The sequence below is a fragment of the Drosophila albomicans genome, chromosome 2L (genome assembly GCF_009650485.2).
Source record: "Drosophila albomicans strain 15112-1751.03 chromosome 2L, ASM965048v2, whole genome shotgun sequence".
Lineage (NCBI taxonomy): Eukaryota > Metazoa > Arthropoda > Insecta > Diptera > Drosophilidae > Drosophila > Drosophila albomicans.
Genome location: NC_047628.2, coordinates 2091876 through 2108964, shown reverse-complemented (window position 1 = coordinate 2108964; position 17089 = coordinate 2091876). Strand labels below are relative to the sequence as shown.

General features: G+C 40.4%; 4 protein-coding genes across 4 annotated transcripts; all 4 read left to right on the top strand.

The window, feature by feature from the left end:
- The first annotated feature begins 40 nt into the window (after positions 1-40).
- On the top strand, positions 41-1782 carry LOC117565467 (probable 26S proteasome non-ATPase regulatory subunit 3). Its single transcript, XM_034244573.2, has 2 exons — positions 41-309; positions 371-1782. The coding sequence occupies exons 1-2, from the start codon at positions 152-154 to the stop codon at positions 1689-1691; spliced, it is 1479 nt and encodes a 492-aa protein (XP_034100464.1). The 5' UTR covers positions 41-151; the 3' UTR covers positions 1692-1782.
- A 1878-nt stretch (positions 1783-3660) lies between these two features.
- LOC117565464 (myb-like protein AA) lies at positions 3661-8438 on the top strand. The gene is made up of 3 exons (XM_034244569.2): positions 3661-5103; positions 5191-5649; positions 5718-8438. The coding sequence occupies exons 1-3, from the start codon at positions 4399-4401 to the stop codon at positions 7107-7109; spliced, it is 2556 nt and encodes an 851-aa protein (XP_034100460.1). The 5' UTR covers positions 3661-4398; the 3' UTR covers positions 7110-8438.
- A 778-nt stretch (positions 8439-9216) lies between these two features.
- LOC117565463 (protein phosphatase PHLPP-like protein) lies at positions 9217-14437 on the top strand. The gene is made up of 4 exons (XM_034244567.2): positions 9217-9669; positions 9739-9892; positions 10956-12394; positions 13075-14437. The coding sequence occupies exons 1-4, from the start codon at positions 9361-9363 to the stop codon at positions 14152-14154; spliced, it is 2982 nt and encodes a 993-aa protein (XP_034100458.1). The 5' UTR covers positions 9217-9360; the 3' UTR covers positions 14155-14437.
- Positions 14438-14535: 98 nt separating this feature from the next.
- LOC117565470 (heterogeneous nuclear ribonucleoprotein A1-like) lies at positions 14536-15156 on the top strand. Its single transcript, XM_034244576.2, has 2 exons — positions 14536-14690; positions 14754-15156. The coding sequence occupies exons 1-2, from the start codon at positions 14679-14681 to the stop codon at positions 15021-15023; spliced, it is 282 nt and encodes a 93-aa protein (XP_034100467.1). The 5' UTR covers positions 14536-14678; the 3' UTR covers positions 15024-15156.
- Positions 15157-17089: the final 1933 nt, after the last annotated feature.

Sequence of the window (17089 nt, the reverse complement as noted above, 5' to 3'; positions counted from 1 at the left end):
TGTCAAAATGAGTATCGAGCCAACTTTAGTATGTTGTCATAACATAATTCTTTGGCCACACTGGTTGGCTTTGCATTACTCGGCAAATTTAATGCAAAGGAGAGAATCGTACATAAAATATAAATAAAATCAGAAATTAAAAGTACTTGAAATGACAAAAACGCAAGAGACACATGACCTCGACATGGAGGTGGATCCCACAGCCGAGACTTTAGCAGATGAAAAAAAAAATCAAGATCTTGCCACGGTCCAGGAAATCCGCGAGCAAATTCGTCAGATAGAAAAGTCAGTCGCTTCGAAGGAGTCGCGGTAAGTTTTTCACGTTGTTGATTATTCAGCAAAAATCTATATGCAAAGTATATCTTCGCAGTTTTATTTTGCGTGTGCTGCGTAATTTGCCCAACACACGACGCAAACTAAACAGCGTCGTGTTCCGCAACCTGGCACAAAGTATTTATCCAGTTGGTGCCGATCGTGAGGCAGTTTTGGCGCTGACACCCGAGCTTGAAAAGGACGCCACCGAATTGCCCGATGTGGTCAAGAAGCAAGTAGCAACTAAGGCACCAATTGCCGAGGTGGATGCCTACTTTTATTTGTTATTGCTGGTCAAACTAATCGATGCCAGTGATTTAAAGCGTGCTGGAACTTGCGCCGACGCATTGATGTCCAAAATATCCGTACAGAATCGTCGCACTCTGGATCTGATAGGGGCCAAGTCGTATTTCTACTATTCACGTGTAGCAGAGCTCAACAACGCTCTGGAAGGCATCCGCGCCTTCCTCCACGCTCGTTTACGCACCGCAACTCTACGCAATGACTTCGAAGGTCAGGCTGTGCTATTGAACTGCCTGCTTCGCAATTACTTGCACTATGCCCTCTACGATCAAGCGGATAAGTTGGTAAAAAAGTCAGTGTACCCGGAGTCAGCCAGTAACAATGAATGGGCGCGTTTCCTATACTATTTAGGTCGCATAAAGGCGGCCAAGCTGGAGTACAGTGATGCACATAAGCATCTGGTGCAGGCCCTGCGCAAGTCGCCGCAACATGCAGCTATTGGTTTTCGCCAGACAGTGCAGAAGTTAATCATTGTTGTGGAACTGTTGCTGGGCAACATTCCGGAACGTGTTGTATTCCGGCAGTCTGGACTTCGTCAATCCTTGGCACCATACTTCCAACTAACACAGGCTGTGCGCTTGGGTAACTTGAAGCGATTCGGTGATGTTGTGTCGCAGTTTGGACCCAAGTTCCAAATGGATCACACCTTCACCTTGATCATACGTTTGCGTCACAATGTTATTAAGACCGCCATACGCTCGATTGGACTGTCGTATTCGCGTATTTCGCCAAAGGACATTGCGAAGCGTTTAATGCTCGACTCGGCAGAGGATGCCGAGTTTATTGTATCAAAGGCCATTCGTGATGGTGTGATTGAGGCGACTCTGGATCCAGCTCAGAACTATATGCGCAGCAAAGAGAGCACCGATATTTATAGTACTCGCGAACCTCAGTTGGCTTTTCATGAACGCATCTCATTTTGCCTGAACCTACATAATCAAAGCGTTAAGGCTATGCGCTATCCTCCCAAGTCGTACGGAAAAGATTTAGAAAGTGCCGAGGAACGACGCGAGCGAGAGCAACAGGACTTGGAGCTAGCCAAGGAAATGGCCGAGGATGACGAGGATGGTTTCTAAAAGTATTGTGTATTCTGGAATTGCAAATTATACATTACTAATTCATAAATGTGTCGCTGATTTAATAATAAAATTAATTTTCAATACTAAAGAGTTCTATATTTAGTATTTTACAGTTGATGTATCCTAAACACATTGGGGGAATAAAATAATTTAATAAATTAACTGAGCTTCATTCGAATCCATAACCCATTTGCGTTGGGCAATTCATAATGGAATATCTCATAATGGAATCTCCTAAAACCGTCAGGGCGAGTGGGAAAAATACATACATTAATTCTTTAACATTAACACTTTAGTATTTACAAAAAAAAATGTATTTAATACAAAAGTGGTTAATCGATTAAATAAATGACTAAAGTGGCTAAGACCCTTTAGTCACCTCCGTTTTTTGTCACTTTATTTGTTTATAACTGTTGATAACTTCGCTCTTTGCAGAAGGCGTTTTATTTCTTAAATAACTTGGACAAAATTTTTCCGATCGTAACAAATGTTGAGAAATCATAAACGCTATAGTTATTATCGATTTGTGGGGGCGGAAGTGGGCGTAGCAAGAATTTGAAGCAGACTTGATCTGTGTGCAAAAATAATAAGTGTTGTCGACATAACGTATTCTTATCGAAAAAAGTGCGGAAGTCGAAAAAATTAAAGAAAATAGACAGAGCCATAAGAAAATGTTTAAAGATAATCGCCAATATGATGAATTGAACAACTTTGTATTTAAATTTGATCGTTGTAGGGCGAGTTGCTTCTTATGATGTAAAATCAATTGATGAATAAAAAATATCGTTTATATAAATATATAATTTTTGAATGTCCTCAGCATCGCATAATTTATAAAATAGCTTATTTTCGGATGATTTTTTATTGCCTTTTATATTATTTTTCTTCCTGCCTCGGGTTTTTACTTTTTCACCCTTAAATAGCAGTTCGCGTGATGCAGTTTTGGTGTAAACACTTGCATCATAGAACTGCATCATTGAAGCAGATGCACAAGGTCTGAATAGAGTATATGATGCAATTATTTACACCAACGTCGCATCGTTCGTACAGCTGTTTAGTCTGTAAAAGTAAACAAATTCAGTCTGGAAAAAGAAAATTTTCAAAGGAAGTAGAAACAAATTAAATTTATTATTCATTTATTGAATTTACTTATTGCCGTTTTGTATAATATTAAATAAATAATAAACTCGATTTTTTGTCTCTGTCTATTTCCTTTTTTCAAAATATATAATTTTTAAGGAGTTGGTGAGCAATTCCAAATAATATTAAACCGCCAGAATTGGTAAGTAGAATAATCATCAGATTTCCTTCGATATTAAACTTTTTCGATAAATGTACTAAAATATTATGCACAATACGGCCGCACTTTTAGAATCAATCACATCATTGAAGATGCGGCTTCATCAGCCGTTTTAGGGAAAAGTGCACCAGAAGGTTTAATTTTTCAAAAATTTTAAGTGATAATGTAGTATTAACAGGGTAAAATGTTTTGTTTGGGATCTATCGCGGAATCGCTTTTTTTTGAGAGTAGAATTGCTCGTTGGTATATAATTATTTTTATAAAGTACTAAAAGTGTTTTGTGGTATTTTTTGGGAACTTGAATATGCTGAGATTTTCTCATCTTTGCTTTAAGTCTATTTGAATGGAAAAAAGCTGCTACTTTTTCTTTGATCTCTAATTTTCCATTGAGATCTGTTTATTACCGGGGATCTGAAAAGCTGAAGGACGATTATCGAATATTCTCCGGTATTTGCTGTTTAAAAAGTGGAGCTGCTTTAAGCAGTGTTAAAACTGTGTTCTAAACATGAAAATTTGCAGTATAGAAAATAACGAAATTAATTTGAAATATTATTTGGAGGTATAAGCATTGATATTCGCAATGAAAATCGATATTTTGATAAAATTAAAAAAAAACATCGGCTTATCGATTTTTCCATCGATGTTTCGCCACCATCTCTACTTTGTCTGTCATCAACCCTATCAGTTGGTTGCATTATTTTTGCTTGGAGCAGCGAAGAAAATTTTGTGAATACTCAGGCGGAATTGAAATGATGTAAAGTGCGCAAATGTAATTACAAAAGAATGAGTTCAATTATGTGCTCAGAGCCAAATAATTAAAAAGTGTTCGTGCGTTATTTATAGTCGGAAAAAATACATGCAAAAGAAATAGCAGCAGTCGCAGCATTCTGTGGCAGCGACGAGTAGCGAGTAGATTGTATTTGGAGTCTCTCTGGCCACATTGGTGCAGCAGCAGCGCCCGCAAATGTATGCGACAAGCAACAACAAGAACAATAAAAACAACAACAACTAGTTGTGGGCAGCAGCAGTCTTTGTGAAGCATACGAAGAAGAAGAAGCAGAAGCGAAAAGAAGAGAAACAACACACACAAAAAGTTAGAACAAAATAAAACGTGCGTAAAAGTTAATTAGCTGCCGCTTGCTTAGCGACGAGCTTAAAGGAGTGAGTGATTGAGAGGGCAAGTTGAATATCAGCAGCTGCTGCTCTAAAGAATTCGACATATTAGCTATATTTTTCTTTATTATTGTTGTTGTTGCGGTTTTTGCACCCACCAGACGTAACTAGAGCAGCAGCCACTCTACAAACACATACGCATACACAAACACAAATAAACAAACACACATACATAGAAATCCTTTGGGTCGACTTAGCAGTAGATGCGTGCAAGCCGCAACAAGATTGGAAATGATTTGTCCAAAAGACGTGCTGCAGTGGTTTAAGACTCTGGAGAGCTACAAACGCATCGATACCATGTGTTCACTGCTCGAAGCGTGCCTGCCCTTTGAGCTACGCTTTCTGGGCACCTGCCTGGAGGAGCTCGGGCGCCGAGATTCGCCCGAGTTTCGCAGCATGGAGTTACGTGCGAACAACCCACAGGATCTGGCCACCGATATGCACAACTGTCAGAAGGGTGAGCCAACTGACATCAAGATTCGACGAAAGATGGCTTTGTATTTAGCCATGATACGCGCCTGTAATCGCAGCTGTGTTACCGAAATATTTCGCACCCTCGAGTGCTGGGGCGAAAGAGATTTTGCGAGCATGAGCGATCAGGATACGTTGCTGGAGCTATTGCTCGTCTACACAATGGCCGCCAGACATCCGGTATTCTCGTACCATCAGCATACCAAATGTGGTGAGATTTTGGCTAAGATCAAGGAGGTGAAACGTGTCACGGACGAAACAACGCAAACTGAGAGTCCGCCTCAGCAGCAACAGCAGCAGCCACCGCAACTCCAACAGCAGCAGCATCCGCAACTTGTGCTGCATCAGCAGCAACAGCAACCGGGACAATCGCAACCACAGCCGTCGTATCATCCACAGATGGTGCAAATGTTGCAGACGCCGCAAGGAACAACTCCAATGATATTTTCACAACATTGGCCCAAGGTAAGCGCTACTTGGGTATTCCCCCAACTACTATCAAGGTCACCAACAATTCAATTCCCTTACGCATATTGTATTATTTTTCTTCAGCTTATGCCTAGCAATGAAGTCGATGGCATGTCACATTTGATGCCATCCAACATCACCATTCCAGCGGACTCAAATGCCATAGCTGCGGCAGCGGGCGCTTGGTCTATGCGCAGCATGTATGCGGCGCCGCCGCCACCGCAGCATGGACAACAGAGCAGCATGGACCATCAGGTGCCGCCGCCTCCACAAGCCAGCTCGCCCATGTTGAGTAGTCAGCAGTCATCTCCATCGAGCAGTCGCACCACAAGTCCACAGCGTGAGCGTGTCGGCAGTGCGCCATTACAGCAACAACAACAGCAGCAGCAGCAACTGCGAAGTTTGTCGCAGCGCATAACAGGCGGTGTTAAAAATGTACGTCGACCGTCTGTGGAAACAACGCCACCACCTCCATCATCATCCTCATCCATTGGCAGTGGAGACCCAAACATGTCTGCACAGCATGGCAAGCACATGGATGAGGTAAAATTGGATTGATTTCGTGTCCCTCTGTATTTTATATTGTTTTTGTTCTCTTTGTAAACTTGCAGAGTATCAGCGAAAGTGGCGGCACCTCTACAGGAGCAAGCCTGCCCAGTATTATACGCAACAGTTTTCCGAGAGCGGTGCATCAGCGTATTAATGCTAATGCTTATATGTCACCTCACCAGCAACAGCAGCAGCAACAGTCGCCGGTCAGTCAACAGTCGCAGCAGCAACAGCAGCAGCACTATCAGATGAATAACTACATTAAACCCAGCACGATTGTCTACACCATGCATAACATGCATATTAATGATGATGGCAGCGGCTCAATGAGGAGCATAAATTCTAGTAAAAGCGCTGCAACAACTGGTAGTGAATCGGGCAGCTCGAATGGATCGTGTGGTGAGATATCGCCACCGGAAACGCCAACGCCGCTCTCGATGCATTGTACGGTAGGTTCAGGCATGCCCCTTGTGCCTGGTTATCAGCAGCCTCAGCCGCAGCAGCAGCAACAACACCAACAACAACAGAAACAACACCATCTGAGCTATAAGCAGCAACAGCAGATGAATCTACAGCAGCGTTTAAATGGACGCAATGGAGTGGAAAAGAGCTACCAGCAAATCTACACGACGAGCAATCCCAGCGATGCTCAGAGTTTACAACAACAACAACAGCAGCAGCAGCAGCAACAAGCGCTGCTCATAAGTCCATCAGCAGTGAGTACACCAACAACAACGGTGATACTACAGCCCCAACAACAACCACAGCCAACAGCCACAGCGTACAATACAGCCACATATCCATATCATACGGCAAGCCCGCGTGGTCCACCACAGACTTTAATTCAGGCACATAATGCGCCTCCCCCGCAAGCGTTACACCATCCATTTCGTTTTCCCCTGGCGCCACCGCATAATGGTGAACTGCTCTATCCGGCGTACCATACCGGATTGGCCTTTTCGCCAGTACCCGTAACAGCTGCGACCGCTGGTGCGCCTACCGCCTTGGCGGGTGGACAAATGCGCAACTCAGCTGCCACAGTTGCAGTTGTGAGTACGAATGCCGTTACAGTGCAAACACAAACACCCACGTCCCAACATCAACAACAGCAGCAACAATTGTTGGCCGCAACTGTGCCAACGACACCGTATACAACAATGAATGTTTGTCCTATAACTGGTGTTAGCAGCGGCATCACCCAGAAGGTCATTTCTTGCTATAATTGTGGCTCGCAGACACATAGTGGACGTGATTGCCAGGAGGCCTCCATGGAAGATGTGACCCGCAGTGCCACTTACAAACTGGACTACAGCACGTCAACGAATCCCAGCGGTGGCGGCATCCCTGACACTTCCATAGAACACAAGGAAGCGCCCGGCAACATTCTGAAAAGCGTCACAGGGACAACGCCAACGCCGTCGTCGGCAACGGTGGTATCAGGTATTGGCAAATAGACGGTGCATATGCATATAACAACAGAATATATATACATACATGTGGATGTATATATAAATACATATACACATTTCGATTTATAATTAATACTTATTGTAATTCTTAACTATTAACACAATTTCAACATTTATTATGAATGTAAAAACGCGGAAATCAAATTTCACGCCTTAGCCACTTCTCTTTATTGTTTAAGCCATTTTTAAATTGCGATCGCCACAGTATGTCGCCCGTAAAATAGAAACTTACAACCTTGCATACCACAGGGAAATTATATATGTATATATAAATATATATACAAAATGCATCTCCCCTTCCCTAAATATGAATACTTACCATTAAGTGGACATGCAAAAAATGAGCAATAGAATGCTTAGTATTGAAGCGATTGATTTAGAATTCACGAAGAATACTTAGTAGGCTAGAGGAGGAAAATATACGAAGTGTAGCAACTATCAAAAAGATTAATAATGACATTTGTATAGCAACTAATGCAGAGGACTCCACGCAATTCAAATAGCTATCAAATCTATTCAAATTGCGTGCATAATGTACTAAAACTATAATTTTAAGAAAAAGGAAAAAACTAAATTTAACAAAAAAGGAAAAAAGAAAAAAAATATATAAAGTAGATTACATTAAAATGTTAGCAAATACCTTTCAAAAACTGTATAAACAAATGTGCGCACAGCACACCAACACAAATACATAAACACACACACACATAAAGTGTTAGGTTGTGTGTGATTAGTTAACGTTATCTATTAATATAATTATACATTAATTTTTTCTTGCTAGTAATTATTTATTTTCTGCGCCTTGTTTGATCGAAAAAGAATTTAGCATCGGTTTTTACATTGTATTATAGTATCTTAGACAACTATTTGAATATGGCAGGCATTCTTTTCCCCTATTTTTTTTATATTATCTCAACTATTTGACCATAAATTTAATGCATAAATCATACGTATACATAACGATAATCGATATTGTCCAGGTTGAGATTTATGGCAAATATCACGCCCACAATTATAATCTAATTGCTTGTTTCGGTTACTTGTGTAAAAACGTTGTTACCTTTTTTATGAAAGTGAAACAAGAACAGATAAACAAAAAAAAAAAAAAAAAAAAAAAAAAAAAAACGGAAATAAAAAAATATAAAAGCAAGTAATCTGATAAATAATATTGATTGTGAAAATGAAATAAAAACATAATTCAAGAGTTGCTACTACTTCGTTAGTGCATAACAAAACGATTATTATATTTCAGTGAAAATAAAAACAAATTGTTTCTTAAATTCGTGTACAAAAAAACACAAAGCTACAATTTAACATGTTTTTCTTATTATTGCAAGAAAAAAAAGTACCACAATGTTGGTATATGATATGTGTACAGTATTGGTCACGAGCTCATGAGAGACTATTTAAGTTGGTTGTGGAACGGATGGTGAGCTGAACGAAACCATCAACTTCAATTACTTTTCAGATACAGTAAAGCCTGTCAGTAGTTTAACTTGTTTTATAATCGTTTTATAATCTCAATAATGCACAAGGATCTATTGTGTACAACGTATGTAAATTTCAATTGTGATCTTAAGTAAGCAGTACATATGTATAGTAGATACATACATATACTTATTGTATCATATCTTTCTTTACTGTAGCACTGTAGCTTTTATCCAAGAGGCAAAGAAATAATGGTTGCGCCAGAGATCTCGATATGTTGTATGTGTGGCATATAGTTTACTTATGTACATATATAGGTGTACAAATCGGAGACTACTTCAGACCTATTGCAACGAGCACAGCCACAACTGTATAGAGGGAGCAACCGTGGCGTTCTCTCAAGCGTGGCAACTGCTGCTTGTCGTAACGGCAAACGCTCTTCAGTTGAGCGTAGACCTGGATCCGGTATTGTTGTCGTTAAAGAAGAAGCTCTAAGACAGAGTACAACACACATTTTTTTAATTATCACAAAACTCTATAAGGTTAAAATCCGATGTTTATAAGCATCGTATATATCAAATCGGATAATAGTGTAGTGTCGTGGATTCTTAAAGATAGTTTCAACGTTTCAAAAGTATATTGTTTGCTTCTTCAACATTCATTTTTTCATAATTTTTCTTTCTGTATGCAGTAAGTTAAACGTGCTTGTTCATGCATGCAGTGTGGTAAGTTGTTGCCGTTTGGACATCAACCTCTCCACCTACGCCGTTCGTCGTGAGTTAGAGAAAAAGGAAAACGTGTGTAAACAATGCTTAAGGCCGTAAAGAAATCGACCGAGGTAAATAAAGCCAAGTTAAAACTCAGTGCCAGCAATGGTAACGAGAACAACATCACCACCAACAACAACAATAACAAAAACAAAAACAGCAGCAGCAGCGGCATTAATAGTAACAAAGACAGCGACAACAACTCCGAAGTGTCTAGTGCACTGGATCTCAAAAGGGAGACCATCGTTGGTCAAATATCGGAGGGTTCTTCAAATGACTGTCTACCACTGAAGAAGCTCAGCCTGAAGGGCAATCAACTCTGTGGCAGTATTTTGATTGGCAATTACAATGTGAGTTAACGAGGATTATTATGTGGCATTATAAACTGAAAATAATGCATTCTATATTTGATATTTTAGTATTTGACCCAGTTGGAGGTATGCGAGAACGAAATGGAAGTCTTGGATTTGAGTTCTCTTGCCCAGCTGGAGACACTAAAATGCAGTTACAACAAGTTAATTGAACTCATTTTCAATGGAAGCAACTTACAGACCCTCATTGCGGATCATAACTGTACGTAATCGAAAGTTATCAAGCTCAATCTACTCGAGATAATGTGGTGAATGTATCCCTTTAGTGCACTAAGTCTATTTTTGAAACCATCCTAAAAGTATACATTTCTTATTTTATATACAATGAGTTGGATCGCTTATATAATATGGTGCTTATGTCCTCTATGTGACACTACTTAGTGTATACAATTATATTATATAGATATAAAATCAGAAATCAATCAAAAATTGTATTGACTTTCTTTCATTCTGTGTGTTTGCCAAAATTGTATTAACTAGTTTTCTAGAATTACAATCTATATTTAAATGCTAGTGACTTGGTTTCGCTATTTATTTTTAAAATGTGCTAAAACTAGGAATAAATCATGTGAAAACAAGTTAGAAAGCTACAGTAGAGTGTGCTCAACTGAGAGAAATAAGCTACCAATTTTGAATAAGAGCAATACTATTCTCAAAATATACCAAACTAAAATACCACAAAATACTAAAAAATAACGAAGGGTATTTTTGATATATTGATATAGTACCACATACTAAATATACTATACAGTACTAAGCATTAGCAAATTGCCACCCAAAGCATCTAAGACCCGATCATAGTATATAAAAGTATTTCTTAAATAACTCCTACAAATCATAAATAATGAAATAATGTAGTTATAATTGTATGTACCACGACTCTTTGACGCTTTTGATCAAGAATATATGTATATACTTTATAGGATCGGAGATGACTTCATCTGTCTGTTACATATATTTCCTGCAGGCAGGGTATAATTATTATAAGTAATCCCACAATCAATTCCCAAAGAAATTTAACGTTGATCTACTTATTGCTCATTTGGAACTCGTTTATTTGTCATTTTCAATAAAAACATATAAAATAAATATGCGTTCCCTTGTCGCTTTTGTGTAACTCGATTAAATTAAGTATAGATTTCTATGCTTAGTATATTAAGATCTCATATTGGGATATTTGTGCAACTTATAATTGAATTGAATCTGAGTTTTTTTTTTTTGTGCATAACTGATCGATTTCAATCTTATTTTCGGGTTCTTTTTAGGTCTGCAGAGCGTTCCCATATCGAAGAGTGTGCCCCTGAAGCTTCTGCACATAGACTTATCGCACAATTACTTAAGTGAGTTGCCAAAATGGATTGGAGAGTGCGTATCATTGGTGACACTCTCCGCGTCGCACAATCTTTTGAACAACGTCACGGAACTGCTAAGCAATTGTCGAATCAAATGCCTACAGACATTGGATTTGGCTTACAATAGATTACAGGAACTTAACTATCTACCGGATTCATTTTGCAGCGTAAGGCAGCTACAGCTACAAAGCAATGAACTGCAGTGCTTGCCAGCGAACTTCTTTGCCGTAACTCACTCGCACTTAAGTTCGCTGAATGCCTCATGCAATCGACTGACGTCGCTTCCGCGTTACGAGCAGAACAACAATGCAGCACTTGAAGAACTCTGTCTGACGTCAAATCATCTGAACGACAATATATTTGATGTCCTCTTGCATGCTGGCAGGCTCAAGACTCTTCGCTTAGCCCATAATCGAATTGCAGTTTTGCCAGCGGATTGTGTGCACAACTGGCCTGACTTGGAGGTGTTGGTATTGTCAGGTAACATGCTGCAGCAACTGCCAGAGCAATTGTCAGCTCTAAGCCAATTGCGGGTGCTGCGATGCTGCAACAATCTATTGCTGAGCACTCCGAAGCTGGCCAAGCTGAAGAAGCTAAAGATTTTGGATTTGGCACACAACCATTTGGATCGCATCAATTTGTTGTCCTTGGTACCGGTGCGAATTCTCAAGTACCTCGATTTATCAGGCAATTTGCAGCTGCAGGTAGATGAGCAGCAGTTGAAGGCCTGTCAGACGCAGAGCCAACGCATCTGGAGTCTGATTGATGTGTCTGGTAATAATCGTGCCGCCTTACCCACCAGCATCAACACCCAGGTATTGCCCTCGGAGTCAAACGAGAAGCGCACGTCTAAAGTCAGCACGCAGTCCTGGTCCTTGGGATTTGCCGAAACGCCAGGTGATCTGCGGCGTCTACTGGTTTCGCAGCTTCGCGCTAGTCCCATGAATGGATTCGATCAGGCGCTGTTCGGTATGTTCGAGTCAGAGACTGAGGCAGACGCCCGAATAGCCCAACAAATGGCGCAGCTGGTGCCAGAGCTGTTGAAGCAGGAACAGACCCTAAATGAGACATCCCACAACGACTATATGAAATACACTTTGTTGGCAGCGCAACGCCAATGCAGTGGCAATCTACGCAGCGCCACGCTCTTCCACTTGGTACGGCTGCCGACCAAGGTGCACGCTCTGAAGACGAAGCGCTTTGTCCTTCGAATGGCCAATATGGGATACCTTGATGCATATCTCGTTCGTCGTACAACGCACCTGCGACTAACCCAACCCGAAATCCAACTTGGCGTTAACACTCGTAAACAAGCCGTCGGCCATTCTCTGCCCGATCCAGAAATATTAGAGGTGTGTTTATTGTATATTTTTTGTGATTGTGTTTTTGGGTTTATTTCATTTGCATTTGAAACAACAGTCAATAGTATGGATATAGATTCTTTAGATAAACAATCTATGGAGACTTTTCGTTTATTGAATATGCAAAACATGATTCGTTAATTAACTTTTATGCGGCTGAGTAGCGGTTCATTTTCAGCTCAGTTCTAAGAGATTTAAAGTCAAGTCATCGAGGGGCACATACAAATGTATGTATGTATGCATGTATGTATGTATGTAGTATCGAAAAACTAGAAACTATAGAATTCTAAGAACTTGTGAACTAACAAACATACGAGTAACAGGGTGCGAGCTATGTATGTATGTATGTATGTGTGTATGTGTGTTCGAATGTCTGTAAACATCATACCCGGAAATTTATGGAACCAAATGACTCTTTCGTATGTTGAAGATTAAATACCCTATTATATAGTCTCTAACGATAATTTTTTCCGTCCAACACAATAATTTTTAGCAGTCACGAAATTAATAAAGCCTACGCGAATGAGTTGTATGTACATACATACATATGTATGTACAAATAAAGCAAAACAGTTGTATTTTTGAAGATCTTACGTTATATATACATATATACATATTCATATTTATATATATTTATATTTGTTTTGTTCTTTATTGATTGCTTCTTGCAGGTAACTCTGAGCAACGATGACCAGTACCTGGTGCTGGCTAATGACCAGTTATGGTCGGTTATGGATATTGGCAGGGCCGCAAGGGAGATACGCAAGGAAGAGAATGCCTTGCTTGCGGCTAAACGGTTGCTGGAGATAGCGCAGAGCTTTGGAGCGACAAAGAATCTCAGCTTGATTGTTGTTCGCTTCTGTCACCTGAGTACCGATGTGGATCATCTCATACGCGAGCTCAAACAGAGTGTGCGGAAAAAACCAGCGATTATTGCTTCGCAGTCTCAGAACTTGTCTGTGAGTAAGCGCACCTGTTGTGATCGAAGTAATGCGTGTCGCCATCGCACATTGGATCAGGAATTGCTGGCAGGTCGCTACTCGCCCAGTGGTCAAAGCAATCCCGATATTTTGGCCAAAGACATTGGCGGCAGTTCGGGTCACGTCGTGGCCAAAGATGAGTTTATATTGGCGCATGCCCGTGTGATGCAGGAGGAGCAACAATTGGAAATGCTAGACGAAACAGAATCTGTGTTGTCGGAGGAGCAGTTTAAGTGCTGGGAGTATATGCTTGAGCAGAACACTCAACTGCTCTTTGACAAGGAGTTGAATACTATATCGAAATCATTCTCCAAACAACGAATGCCCACAACAGCTAAGCTCACAGCTGCCGATTGCAATGATCTGAAGTCAAATCTCATTCGGAATGTGACCAACAAATTCATATCGAGCAGCACGCCCCATCTGCCTCAGTCGGCGGCGACAATAGCCGCATACCAGCAGCCGGTAAAGCAACCGTTGACCACTGAACACTTTGGCAGTATGCGATCATTTCAACAATCCCATAATTATGGATACAATCTCATTGATGGCAAGGCTCGTGATGCCTTTGCCAAGTTGGGCGGAGGACCCCATGCGGCCTACTTTGGTTCCCTTCAGCGCCGCATGCCCTATAATTTTGAGTACGATTTTCCCGTCCCCCAGGAGAGGAATCATGACGTGTTGGATGAGGAAGATGTCGATGAGGATGTCTACACAGAACACGAAAGTCGTATGAGAAAGTATTGGGGTGTGGCAACCACTGAGCTATAAGCTGAGATAACAAACATCTTGGCATTGTTATTTACTACTGTACTTCATTTTCAAGATTGTTTTGAATCGAATAAAACTCTTCTGTAAGATTACATACCTAAGTAGAACAGCACCCAATGTTATCTCTTTCTCAAATATTATTTTATGTGCTTCACGGGTGCACAGCATAAAGAGCATAAACCTCGGACTCGAAACTAAATGGAAACTTTTCTGAACTATCTGCGTATTTAAATTTGACCCTTTTTTTGTCAATACATATTTTCAATCACGCAGTAGGCGACTGATCGAAAATCGGAAAGAACCATAGAAAACCGGTCAGACTTATCTGGCCTCATAATTATTCAGTTTTTGGGTTCGGGGATGCCCAGATGTCTGTCAAGTGTCTAGGCCAGAATCGAACCAGTTTGCACCGAGAAATTGATAACGATCCCAAAAATCGTATAAATAGACGGCTCTCTGTGAGAAGCAGCACAGTTGGAAAGACGATTCTGTGTTTGACACAACTTAAATATTAAAAACTAAAAATGAAATTCCTGGTATGTTAAAATTGAAGGATCTGTTATTATGTTATTAACATTTGTACTTTCTTTAATTTGTAGTCGGTTATCTTAATCGCAATTGCCATGTTCGCTGTGGCATCGGCTCAGTGGGGAGGTGGATTTGGTGGATTTGGTGGTGAACAACAACAACAACAGCAGGGTGGCGGAGGATTTGGAGGTGGCTTTGAACAGCAACAGCAACAACAAGAAGGCTTTGGAGGTGGCTTTGGAGGTGGCTTTGAACAGCAACAGCAACAACAAGAAGGCTTTGGAGGTGGCTTTGGAGATCAGCAACAACAGCAACAACAGGGAGGCTTTGGAGGATGGTAATTTCATGTTGAATCCCAAGCCTAAGTAAACTGGACGAATGCTGAGACTGACATAATTGTACATTCGATTTTAATGAATGCTGTTATAATGCTACGTTTTTATAAAATTGCTTATCAAAGCGCCAAAAGAGTAATGAATTAATTTTTCCATTATCAATTGGCAACTCAATATTTTCTTTGCAGTGAAAATAGACGGTGTCTGGATATGATAAAGATGTAGATAGAATTGCCCGTAAGGGAAAATATTGTTAGATAGAAAGAATGCAGCAAATAATTTCGGAGTCTGTAATTATCAAATTTACCAAATAGAAACATATTTTCGAGCTTATCACAAGCTCAAACATTTTAGCACTCAACATAGCACTCACTTGTTACTTCGTAACAAAATTAAAGATTCTGGGTATCAACCAGACATCGTCACGGGTGGCAAATTTCGACACTCGACTCACACCCGTACTTTTAAGAGTGCGAGTGCTACTCGTGCACTCGCAAAACGAGTGAGAGATACACACTTATTCAAAATCATGCGAGTGCTGCGAGTATGAGTCATTGTCATACTCGAGCCTTTCTTGCACTCGCCTATTCGGCACCCGATCATTTTAGGCACTCGGCTTGTACACACTTGTGTCTCGCGGGTGGTTGTTCTTCGTGCAACCGATCATTTTAGACACTCTTGACGAAATGCTCTGACACTCGCGAGTGTTTTGCTCAGACACTCGCGAGTGTTTGATCAGACACTCGCGAGTGTCTGAGCAAATACTCGGGTGTTTTTCCCCCCACCCCTATTGATGCTTGTGTGTCGCGGCTCGCGGGTAGATTTTATGACTTTTGACTTCTTTGAATGATTTTTGGGTGTTTTTTTACTTTGACAAATGGTCAAATAAAATATCAGGTGGTTTTTCCTGAAATTTATGGAAATTGCACAAATTTGCAAAATACCCTTTTGTAATTATATAGGCATTTACAATAGTGTTATAAACAGTTAATAAAATTTCTGATTTTCCGGTTATTGATGAATATAAAAAACCCAAAAACTCATAAAACAGGTAAAATTTCACTTTACAAACCCCGGATTTTCCACATTTCCTATTGAATTATAATATTCATTAGGTATGAATGGGCGTTACATTTTGTCGGGTCAGGTCAGGTTGGTAAATTTAGTTGTTAAACCTTTTGGAATTTTTTTGAAATTCTTTACCTAAAACAATAAAATCATAAAAATAACAAGAACAATACGAAAAGCCGACGGCATTTCTTGCATCTCAATATACATACACACAAACGTACATATGTATGTACATACATACAATCATGCCGGTCCACCCATAACCACCGGCACCGGCTTTACCCGAGTGCATAGAATCACCGATCGCAAATTGCCGAGTATGCCTCGGCACTCGCACTCGCGAGTGTAAGGCTCGCGAGTGTAAGGCTCGCGAGTGGCGAGTATGCCTCGGCACTCGCACTCGCGAGTGTAAGGCTCGCGAGTGGCGAGTGTGCCTCGGCACTCGCACTCGCGAGTGTAAGGCTCGCGATACACTTATTGCTCATGAGTATAAGGCTCGCGAGTGTGTGTATTTTTGGCCACTCGCACTCGCGAGTGTAAGGCTACCGAAAAGGCACATGAGTAACGGGTGCACCCGTTGAGTGTGTATACCCGTGCCGTTCTCTGGTATCAACTAGTAATCAATTGATATATCGAAAATAATGTGTGTTGTTGGTTAGCAGTTGTCAAATATGTCGTTTCTAATACATTACTCATGAAGTTAAGAAACTTCAAAATAATTGTAAATGATATTTGAATTTTAACTTCTTGAAATCAGTTGGAAAATACAAAATAGCGAATTGTTTAGTTGGTCATTAGTGCACAGTATAGGTCATCTACTACTGGGGGCCAAAAAAAATCTGGAGCGTCTCCTTTGTTTATATCATCGAGGTTAAAAAAATGGTTTATCCATCCTTTTGGAAACATCCGACATTGAGTTTTTCATTTTTGTGCTTTGTCTGAAACTAATCAGCAACGCGTTGCACTGCATTTTATTAATCTTTGAACATTTTTTAAAAAGT